The sequence below is a fragment of the Netta rufina genome, assembly GCF_964035555.1.
Source record: "Netta rufina genome assembly, chromosome: 8".
NCBI classification, from domain to species: domain Eukaryota; kingdom Metazoa; phylum Chordata; class Aves; order Anseriformes; family Anatidae; genus Netta; species Netta rufina.
In genome coordinates this window covers 5,384,348-5,394,900 of record NC_140131.1, presented here as the reverse complement: position 1 = coordinate 5,394,900, position 10,553 = coordinate 5,384,348, and the positions used below count along the sequence as shown (strand labels likewise).

Here is a 10,553-nt window from a genome sequence, read left to right as displayed (position 1 = left end):
CCTCGCGCAGCCTGCTGGGAGATGTAGTCCTCTCCGCGGCTCGGCCCCATATGCCTTAAGGGGGCTTGGCGCCCGGCGGAACTACACGGCCGCTTCCGGGAGGGCAGCTCGGCGGCGGCATGGAGCGCTTCGTGGTGCGGCGGGCCCGCTCCCCGCAGCGCCCCCGCAGCGCCCGGCCCCAGCCCCCGGCCCTGCGGCAGGCCCCGATCGAGGCCCTCAGGGCAGGTCCCGGCGGGTCGCGGCCCCTCAGGGGACTGGGGGGGGTGGGGGGGGTCCTGCGGCCCCCACGGCGGCAAGCACGCCTCCAAACCCTTGTGCTGTTGAGATACTCGTGGTGAAGTGTCCCTAAATTCCAAAATTTTCCTTTCTAGCGGCTGTTTTGCACCATTTTCCCTTATATTTGACACAACAAGATCACACATCTTGCCCCTTCTGTCTGCCCTGAGCAGCTCTGTGCTGTGTCCCCTGCCCCGCTGCATGCCGTAATCAGTAATTCACGTATTGCAACCCCGTTAGTTGGGGTCCTTAATTATCACAAGACCATTCCGCCTTCCTAAATGCTTTTCTCGTTTTCAGAGAGTTGTGGTCGTGGAGGACATAAAGCGGTGGAAGTCTATGCTGGAGCTTCCTGGGCAGCCGAAGGAGAACCTGATCGAGGCTTTGGAGGAGCTGAAGAAGAAAATACCTTCCAAGGAAGTGTTGCTTTCAACAAAAATAGGTACATCTGCTCTGATCTCACCTGCTTGTTGTGTCTGCTCGGCTTGTCGGTGCAAAAGAGACCATCCCCCAAGCTTTTTAAAGATAAGAGGATGCTTTACTGTATCCTCTCTCTGAGAAATCCCCAGCAGAAGGGCAGCATCACACAGAGCACAGGCCTGTGCCTGGCTGCTTTCTGTGGGACTTGGGGAAGGGATGATGTTAGACCGTGTGGTCCGTGCCTTTCCTGCCTGTGCAGATCGTACGTGGCACAGAATGTCCAGGAGTGACGGACGGTCATGCTGGCCTTTTTCTTTTTGCCAGTGAGAAGATGCCACTGTTAGGCTTCTGTGGTTCTTGCAGCCCAGCACGTTCAGGCAGGCACTGAAAAGGTCTCAGGAAGAGCCTGAATGAACCAAACGTGGCAAACGACAACTCAGAAACAAGGGGAAAGGCACAGATAGCATCTCCTTTTCTAAGGCAAGTGGGGGCTTTCTGAATAGAGGAGCTGCTGCAAGATCCACAGAAGCCTAACAGTGACATCTTCTGGCCAACGGCGCTACTGGTCAGAGAGATACCACGCTGGAAAAAGATCCCTTTTGTCTCTCAAAGGAAAGTGTCTTTGCACTGCCAAGCCTGTGTCGATTGGAAAGATTCTGTTTGTGTCACTGTGATGTTTGTGTGTTAAAACACTATAGCCATCACCAGCAACATCTTCCTTAAAGGCAATTTCAGTTAAAAGAAAAAAAAGTACTCTTTGTTGGCCAATTTTAAACACTTTCACCAGATCCACTATCTGTGTAGAAAATTTCAGTAATATGTAAGTGTCTCTTCACACCTTGGTGATGTGAGGAAGTAATTTTCAGCTGTATAACTCAGTTCCTTGCTAATTGCTCAGGCAAAATCACTTGCAGGAGTCAATGAGTGAGAACTTCAGTCTTCATTCCTAGTAATTTTATATTTAACTTTGCGTCAATGATTTGCTTGTTTCGCTGACGCTGCCTGAATTAAAAATGTTTGGCTGTTTGAGCACCAGCTTGGCTGGTGTCTGGTGTATTTGGTCCCCCTACCGAAGCTGAAGGAGCTGTTGCTGTTTTCCAGGTCACACCGTGAATAAGATGCGCAAACATTCAGATCACGACGTGGCCAGCCTTGCCAAAGATGTTTACATGCAGTGGCGAACTTTCATCAAAAACCATTCAAACAGGCCCTCCATAGAAGTCAGGAGTGATCCCAAGACTGAGGCTTTCAGAAAGAACGCACGGAAGCTGCTTTGTGAAGCCCTGGATCTTGAGGTAGCATTAATCTTTGGCTCAGAGGATAATTCCTTGTAGGAACAAGCTGGACAAGCCTTTTTCAGTCATAGTTTCTATAAAGCTGGTCCTGCTGGCAGAGTGGGGACAAGAGTTCTTGTATTTAGTGATTCTCCCCATGTCCCCATTTATCAGTGTCTTTGTTTTAAAGGTAGATTTTATTGTAATTATTATTATTAACCAAGTAAATGCGCTAATTGTACGCGAGGTGTATATTGCACATTTACGTAACCAGCCAACAGAATAGCTGCGTATCTCCTGCAGCCGGGCTGTACAAGAAGTTAGCAGAACAAAGTTTTCACTGTTACTTATCAGCAGTTAAAACAACACTGGGACCTTCTGGGTGTTTCATATTTAAGTAATTAAGCATTTGTAAATTGACATCTGTTGCGAAAACACAGAGGCAAGGTTGACAATATATAAAGTGGCGATAAATACCAGATCCCTCTGGTATCTTTAAGTAAACGAACAGGATTTTACTGTAAGGCTTAATGACTAGTCTATGAAACTCTATAATAATTATCCTTTTAATTTATTCATTAGTTATCCTTTAGATGGCAAGAAAAGTGATAAGCACTCGAGTTGCAAAGCTGTGTGTTTGCTTCTATGAGAACCTCTCCAACTTCCCATTCACCTGGACTGAGGCAGGACAAAAGAATGACTTTTTGTGGGAATGCCTCAGAATGATTTTATGGGGAGTTAGTTCCCTTTTGCTGGGCTGATGGGTCAAGCTTAATTTGTGGAAGGCAGCTCTGTGCACAGCAATAAGGCTGCTGGTAAAGTTTGAGCCTGTGGGACATGAAGGCTGTGATATCACCCTCAAACAAGTAGTGTTGTGTAAGGCAGGACAAGGCAGAATCACCTCAGAACAGGACTCACCTGAAATTATGATGAGGAAAGCTGCCCTTCTGGCTTGCAGCTACCACTGTGTCTGCAGAGGGAGCTTATATCAGCATGATGAACAGCACAGATAGGACAGGGAGCCACAGAGGTCCAGCAAATGGAAAGCAGGGACACCTGAGAGATTGATGAAGAGGGAGAGTGGGGGCTGAATGGATTCAGCTGAACTTCTAGCGCAGACTGGCAGAGGGACAATTTAATGATGGGTAGCAAAAAGAGAGTAAAAGTGTTGGGAAAGGACTTGGAGGAATACTGGCTGGCATGTGGGAATCTCCTGTATGTGAAGCATGGGAGATTCCCTGTAACAAAAGGCAGAAGTGAAATTAAAACAATTTCTTGATGGGCAGGGGATTTTTTTCTAAGCTGTGCTAAATTACAGGTTTTGGCACATGTTGAAGCAATAACTACGTAATTAACATTTAGTAAATCCCTTTCTGCGTTCTTAATTATACCTCCTTCCACACACACACAGAGCCCACATTTCCCTTTATAGCACCAGGCAGAGTTGCCAAGTGTTTGGCGTGTCTTAGAGTTGCTGTTGGAATCGGGTTTAAAATAGTATCCAAGGTGCCTTATATCAGCGAGATCAAAAAGTGATCATAGTGGAGACAGTACAGCGGAGCTTACAGCTGTAGTTCAACTGGATACCCAAAGCTAGCTGCAGATTAGTTTCCTGTCGTGATGGCAAAGCGCTGCCACCCAGCTGGAGATGTGAATATGTTCCCTGCTACTGACCGTGTTGCTGTGTTCCTTAATTGCTAGGGTGGAATTAAATTGTTCTTCCTGTTGCACTTGTGATGAGAAGTAGATTTCCTCGAATCTATGCTGATTAACGAAGAAGCACTGAAAAACACCAAACTCCAATTTCAATCAGTCGGTCTCCTTATTAAATGGAGAGATCTAATTTTATACTTTGCTGTTTTCAGATTGATCACCCACTGGCTGAAAATATTGAGCGAGAAGCTTTTCATCTCTCTTCCCGTCTCATTAGCACGCCGTATCGCAGAACGGTGCGAGCTCTTGTCTTCTCATTAAAGCACAAACCTGAAATCCGAGCAGAAGTCAAGACTGGCACGCTCACTGTCCCCGCGTTTGTACAGAGCCATAAAAAGTGAGGTGTCGTGCCTGCTGCTGAACGAGAACTTCATGTGCCTGCATCTCCGTGGAACTGGGAACCCTTTCTGTCGTAAGGGGCGTGCAGAAGTGCTGACAGTGTGACTCACTTGGCACCGCTCTATTAGCAGGGCTGCTGAAGGCAAGAACTACTAATGATGAAAGTGGTGCTGTAAATCCGAGTTGGTGGAAGTCTGCGTAGGGTTGTTGCTCAAAGATTTTCTTCTACTCCGCTGTATATTTTCCTGCTAAAAAGCCATCCGTGCAGACTCACCTGTTTGTTATGTCTGTCAGTTTGTCATGCCTCAGTTTGGCTCCATCCCTGAGATGGGTCTTCAGGTGTAATTATTTGAATAACATTTAACAGCTTTGTGCTGGGCTGATAGGAAATAGTGGGAATTCAGGGCGATTGTTCCATGGGAGGGGATTCCTAGAGGATAACCACAAATCCTGGTTAACCATAAATCAGCCAAGCCTGCTGTACCTGGACCCTGAATGTGGCAAGAGCTACCTGTTTACCCAAGCCAAGTGACCTCCCCTGCATTCCACAGTGGGATACAAAATGGGTTTCAGTAGTTCTCTATCTATCCTTCCATAGGCTCAGTCAGCCTGCGATGGTGGGCATTTTCTGAAACCCTGGGGTAGAAACCAAAATGCCCTGGGGTATAGGTGCTATCTAATACCTCTGCATAATGAGCAACTCACTCAGACTTCCATACCTCCCCCATGATTAAAATCTGGTGCTTGTTTTTAGTGTAACAAGAAAATAAAATGAAATTAATTTTCTAAATTGTATTTAGGTTGTAAGGAAAATATTCCATGTGAAGGCTTTTTTCCTCCAAAAAGAACGTGTTTCAGAATGATTGTGTAAACAAATTTAAGCAGCAAACTATTGTATGAATTGCTTCTGGTTATTAAAAACTGAAAATCTTGCCTTTCGTACTTACTCTGGTTTCTTTAGTGCCACAAGTCATCTTGTTCTCTGTGTGCTATTATTAAGGCTGTGACAGGCACAGTCTTTCTCTGCTGGTAGGCAATAAAGCGCTCTCTGTTCTCTGTGCTGGTACAAGGGACTGGCCACAAACCATTTTCCGAGTTAACAGGGGCGAGAAGTCTAGTATAGCATAAGGGAGTGTGCTTTGATCTGTCACGGTCAGCACTCTGATCTCAAGAGTCACTTAAGGACAGATAATGCAGTGGGAAAACTGCCCATCAGTCTGTGTTCACATCATCCTAAACAGGACTGGGGGTCAGTAAGTGGCTCTGCTAAATACTTTTTTCTTCCCTGAACACTAACAAAAGCTAACTTACCTTAAACGTTGAACTCTGTAAAATTTATTATGTAATTGCAGGTTCTCTTAATAAGATCTAAACCCTGTTTTGTTTGCTTGGGCCAGTGCAAGAGCATTTCTGTTGTGTGTGCTGCTAAGGTATCCTCAGCTGGGTTTTCTCAAAACCAGAGCTCTGGCTGAGCCTAGATTTGAAGACATTTTACTGGTAGAAAGTTAAGAATAGGTGTGTTGGAGAAAGTACACCACAAACTGGCAGCCTGAGTGGTGACTATAGGGATACCGCATCAGTGAAGACGTTAACACTTGATGACCAGTCTGTAGGAAGAGAAGTGAAACCCCTCAATTTCTTACAAGCGATCAGATCCATTTCCCATGTAAGTAACCTCAGACTGCACAGCTGTAAGTGAATTCACGTGTCTTGGACTGTCGTGAAAGGGCTTCAGGATCAATGAGTGTCTTAGGTTTTGCTTCCAGAGCTGTAATGCCATGACCTGCAGTGCTTATTTTCAGCTTTCTGTTCCTGGTGCTGGGCTGCGTTGGCTATATTTAGGTGATGTGTGAGAAGCACGAATGTGGGAAATGAGGAACTGCTGGTCCTCGTGAAAGCCAGAGCAGAGAAGTTTCCCACACAGCTCAGGTACACCAGTAGCACCTCGGCCTACCTATGTGGTGCTGTGCCTTGGATTGCAAAACACATCTCCTGGAGAGAGTAAGGAATCACCCAAATAGATACGGCTCAACCTGTCTGCAGGTAGCAGCTGCCTGTCCCAACACTTGCAGTCTGAAAGCGAGCTGCTCTACAGCAGTGGCAGTTCTGAGAACAACTCAGCAAAATCCGCTTCTGTTTTTACAGGTTAGCTCTGGGAACCCACTGCAGTAGTGGGGAGGGATGGGGATGCTTTCCTCTCTTACTAGTAAACAGTCCTGGGGCAGGGATACCATTCACAACAGCACTGTAAAATCTAAAAACAAGGTCAATGTGGACATCAGCAAGAACCTACCATGGCCTAGAGTACTTCCTTTGAAAAACCTGCTTGCATCTCAGCCTGTGCACGTTATCTTTCGAAGTGGTGCAAGCCCTCAGAGATAGCAGCCGTCAGCAGGCCTGCCTGGGCTCCGTTTGCTCACCTCACAAGCTGCCCAAACAGTGCAGTCACAGAGCTGAACAACCTGGAGATGCACGTGAGCCCTTCTGCTCCACACAAACTACAGGCTCCGTCTCTTCTATGCCATCAGGCTTTGTTTTGGGGTACAAGCAAACTTCTGCCAGGCCCATCTCTTTTAGGTGACTTTATCACGTCCTCTCCTGGCCCCTGATACCTCTCTTTTCTGAACAGGCTTCAGGGAAAAGAGATTTGTTGTTGCTCCATCTATTTTGGATGGATGCCTTTCAGCTCTTTGAAGCACATGCTGCAGAGAAGAGTTTTTGGCCTCATTCTCAGTACGTACCAAATATTTTTCTTTGGGGAATTAACTGCAGGGATGCAGTTACTGCATAACAGAAAACTCATCTAAATTTCCTCAATTTAAGGGCTAATACTTTCACAGCTTGTTTTCTAAGGGACCTAAGCATATAGCTCTGGGTCCAGCTCTTGCAACCTGATGTTGAAGCTAGCAGCAACGTTTGAGATGAAGATTTGCAGGCTGAGCATTGCACACGACTGGAGGAACTGGAAGAGATCTCCAAGGGCTGGGCTTGAGACGTGCAGCACAGGGGGAATCAGAGAACAAGGGAATGGTGTGAGGACAAAACCAGGAAGGTGGGGAAAAAAAAAAAAAAAAAAGACAAAAACTGAGAAGAAAAAGCAATAGGGCCAAAATAAGGCTTTCTTTTCTCAAAGAGTGGTGCTGAGTGTGATGAGGGGATGCTCAGCACCTTGGTACTCAGCAGCCAAGTTTTTAATTACTCTATAAAGACCAGATTTGCTCTCTTTGTTGGAAGTTGGCTGTTGGAAGTGAGCTGATGGGTTTGAGTGCCCTGCGATACGTCCCTGTGCCAGCAGCACTGACGAGCCATGGTTCAGGGACACGTGGGGCCTGCAGGACCATCCCCAGCTTGGTTTCTCCCACCACAAGGGTCACACACCCAGCTGGGGGGCAAAAAGGACCCTCATGCATCCTGGGGTTGGGTCTCACTGATCTGGGTGTGCACTTCTGCTTTCGCCTCTGGTTTTACCCTGGAGCTGCTGTGTGGTGGCAGCCGCAGGGTGCCAGGAAGACACTTGGCAATGGCAGGGACTCCACAAGCATCTTCACGCTGGGGAAACCCTTTCAGCCTAAAAGGAGGGATGGAAGATCTGAGCCGTGGCTCCCTTGGGCTGTGTTTCCCCAGTGCGGTGCCTTTCAAGTAGCTGGTGCCCTTTTACAGGGGAGCATTAAACCAAGGAGGCACCCAAACTACAGAAAAGGCGCTTCTTTTTTCCCCTTCTCCTGCCAGATTAAGCACAGCCCACACACTCCTTTCAGAGAGTACACGAAGCTGAAGGATCTAGAGAGTCCTGCCACACCGAGCAAAAAGAAGGGAAGCCCTTCCCGGAGGTGAGCAGCGATCCCCATCAGCAGGCAGGGGAAGGAGGGCTTCATCCTGCTGCAAATTGCTTGGGCGAGAGGAGAAGGGAGTAGCCGAGACCTCCCCGTCCTTCCTGAAAGGCAGCACGCAGCGCCTCGGCGTTTTTCATCTTCCGAGAGGCTCTTCAAAGGTTTCTCCACAAAGAACCCAAACTTTCAGATCTCCTTCGCTGGCAGCCCGGCCATGCGAAGGGTTTGCTCGGCTGGTGGCTGGCCCTGGGCTGGGAGGTGCTCGGACAAGGAGCAGCCCCAGATGTCCTCGCACATCGCCCCCGTGCCCCTTCCCCGATGAAGGGGAGCCGCAGCCCCCCGCTGCCCCAACCTCCCCCTGCAGTATTGCAGCTCTCGTGGTGGGAGCAGACCCGATTTGGCTCACGGAGCCGACAAAGAGCTGCAAGAGCCTGGCCAGGCAGCTCCCGAAACCCCAGAGCTGGGTTATGAGGGCAGCAGGGGAAACTGAGGCACGGAGGTGCTCCAGCAGGCTGGAGGATGCAAACAGGGGGAGCCCATGCCAGGGTTACGCTGCAATTAATGACGCACTAATTCTGCTGGCAGTGCACTGAACAACATCTACGATCGCTGTCAATTAGACTAGATTACGGGATAATCCCTGCTAATTACATATTATTACATACCGAGCAGTTATCTCCCCATAAAGGGTGCCCCTCTGATGGACAAACCCTCTTCTTTTAACACAGCCAGCCCAGATGGCAAAGCCCTTTTTTCCTGCAGCCAATATTTTCCTTCAGCTGAAACGCTCATGCTGCAAACACCGCGCTCTTGTCCCGGATGGCAGGAGGAGGAGGAGAGTGGCCGTGAGGGGCAGGGCCAGCCCAAAAAGAAAGGCAGGGGCAGCCTCAAAGCCAGACCCCATGGAGCTGCCATGCTGCCAGGGCTGGGAGCGAGCACCCCAAGGGCTGTGCTGCAGCGGGGAGCCCTGCCAGCACCCAGGGGTGCTCAGGCAAGGCTGTTGGCAGCTCAGGGTTTGGGGTGACTTGCAAGGCGATGCTTTCCTTCAAATAACTGCTCCCCACGTTCCCCAAACACCCCCGTTTCACCTCTACACACCAAAACCCCCAGGAAGCATGGGGGGGAGGATGACCTTGCTGTCCCCATGGGGCAGGATGGCCGGGAAACGGGAGCGAGCGCTGCTGAAAATAAACCGGGAAACAACTCCCGGTAAACGCCGCCGTTGCATTTTTAATTGTCCATATGCTTGCTCCATTATGTCTCCCCAGCTGGCGGGGCTGACAGCGGCTGCCTCCTCATCTGTGCCGCCGAGGGTCTCCGGCAGGTACCTGAATCTGCAAGGTGACAGGGTGGCAGGGGGCTGGGGCTGGCCGTGTCCCCGCGCTGTGCCCACCTCTACCCCTGTGTGCTCGGGGAAGTTGGTACTAAGTGACCCCAAAAACCAGCAAGCAAGGAGGTGGGAGCCTACCAGCTCCCCGTGCCGCCGCCCCAGGGCAGTCGCTATTAAATGAAATGCAGAGGCTTGCTCCAGGAGGGGATGCAGGTTTGGGCGGGGAGAGCGGATTAGAGGAGCAGAGCTGCCTCATTCCTGGCATTCCTGGAGAAGGGAAAAAATAAGATAAAGAGGGAAAGCAGGTTCGGAGCCAGACTTCACGGCCCCTGCATGGGACATCAGCTCGCTGGGGCTGCCGGTGTTACAAACCCCGGTGTCCTGGATAACCCCAAATGTGTCCCGCACAGGGAGCACCAGCATCTGCTCGGTATTTTGGAGCTGTTTTCTCTAAAAAGCGTCTTTTGCCTGAGGCAGACGGTGCTGCTGCATACCGCGGCACACTCCCAGCCACAGGGCGTGCTTGGTGGGAAGGAGAAACAGCCCCACCGAGGGACCCACTGCAGCAGCGGGGGCTGTGCCCAGGACCAGTACCCTGGGCACTGCTGGGATCACTGAGGAAAAAGCTCTCGCTGGGTATTTCATGGGGAAATCCACCAAAGAGGGGTTGCCTGCTAAGGGGGGAGCACCCAGCCAGTGCTCAGAGGGTTTTATTTCTTTCTGCAGCCACCAAGCCTCAACCGTTGTATTATTACCTTGAAAGAAAGGCGAGGATCAGCAGAATTGTGCCCCTCGGGCCACATAAATCCCCGGCAAGCAGAGTGTGCGACACATCTGCTTGGGAAAGCATCAGGACGGCGTTAGCTTTTATGGCCGGGTTAGCGTGCAAACCTGGACCTTATAAACTACCCCTGGAAAGGAGATGGACAAGGCACCAGATTTAACAGCACCCCAGCTGCTGACCATGCCCTTGGGAGTGCGCAGCATGCCCAGCACTGGGCAGCCACAATAAAAGGTGGAACAAATCCCCGTGATTACCCAGCACCTCGCATCCTGGGCCTCGCCGTCCCCCGTCACGCTCGGCAGCTCGGCGAGCACCCTGTGCACAGAGCCCCATTGATGGCGAGAGGTTGTCCGAGGCCAGGAGGGTGGCAGGGAGCCCAGCCTGTGCTCCGGCCCTGCGCCCCAGCTGGCTACAAGGGGCTTTTGTCCAGCCTGGGAAGTGCCAGCACGGTGACCTGCCCCGTCCTGGGGACATGGAGGGGACGTGCCTGCAGCCAGCTCCTGTGTGCAGGGGCAGGGGACACTGGGGCTGGTCCTGCACCATGCCCCTGGGATGGGGATGTAGGGTGGTTTGTCACCGGTGTCTGG

The 10,553-nt window shown here is 50.3% G+C and overlaps 1 protein-coding gene across 1 annotated transcript; it reads left to right on the top strand.

Annotated features, from left to right (window-relative positions):
* The first annotated feature begins 99 nt into the window (after positions 1 to 99).
* TCEANC2 (transcription elongation factor A N-terminal and central domain containing 2) lies at positions 100 to 4,842 on the top strand. Its single transcript, XM_084291111.1, has 4 exons — positions 100 to 225; positions 581 to 718; positions 1,798 to 1,991; positions 3,836 to 4,842. Exons 1-4 carry the CDS (start codon positions 120 to 122, stop codon positions 4,022 to 4,024), a joined length of 627 nt encoding a protein of 208 aa, XP_084147237.1. The 5' UTR covers positions 100 to 119; the 3' UTR covers positions 4,025 to 4,842.
* Positions 4,843 to 10,553: the final 5,711 nt, after the last annotated feature.

Bases quoted from the DNA above. Each gene is read 5' to 3' on its own strand.
- TCEANC2 (XM_084291111.1), top strand. From the start codon at position 120: ATGGAGCGCTTCGTGGTGCGGCGGGCCCGCTCCCCGCAGCGCCCCCGC. The intron at 226-580 runs GTCCCGGCGGGT...GTTTTCAGAGAG, and splicing joins GATCGAGGCCCTCAGGGCAG to TTGTGGTCGTGGAGGACATA. The intron at 719-1,797 runs GTACATCTGCTC...GCTGTTTTCCAG, and splicing joins GTTGCTTTCAACAAAAATAG to GTCACACCGTGAATAAGATG.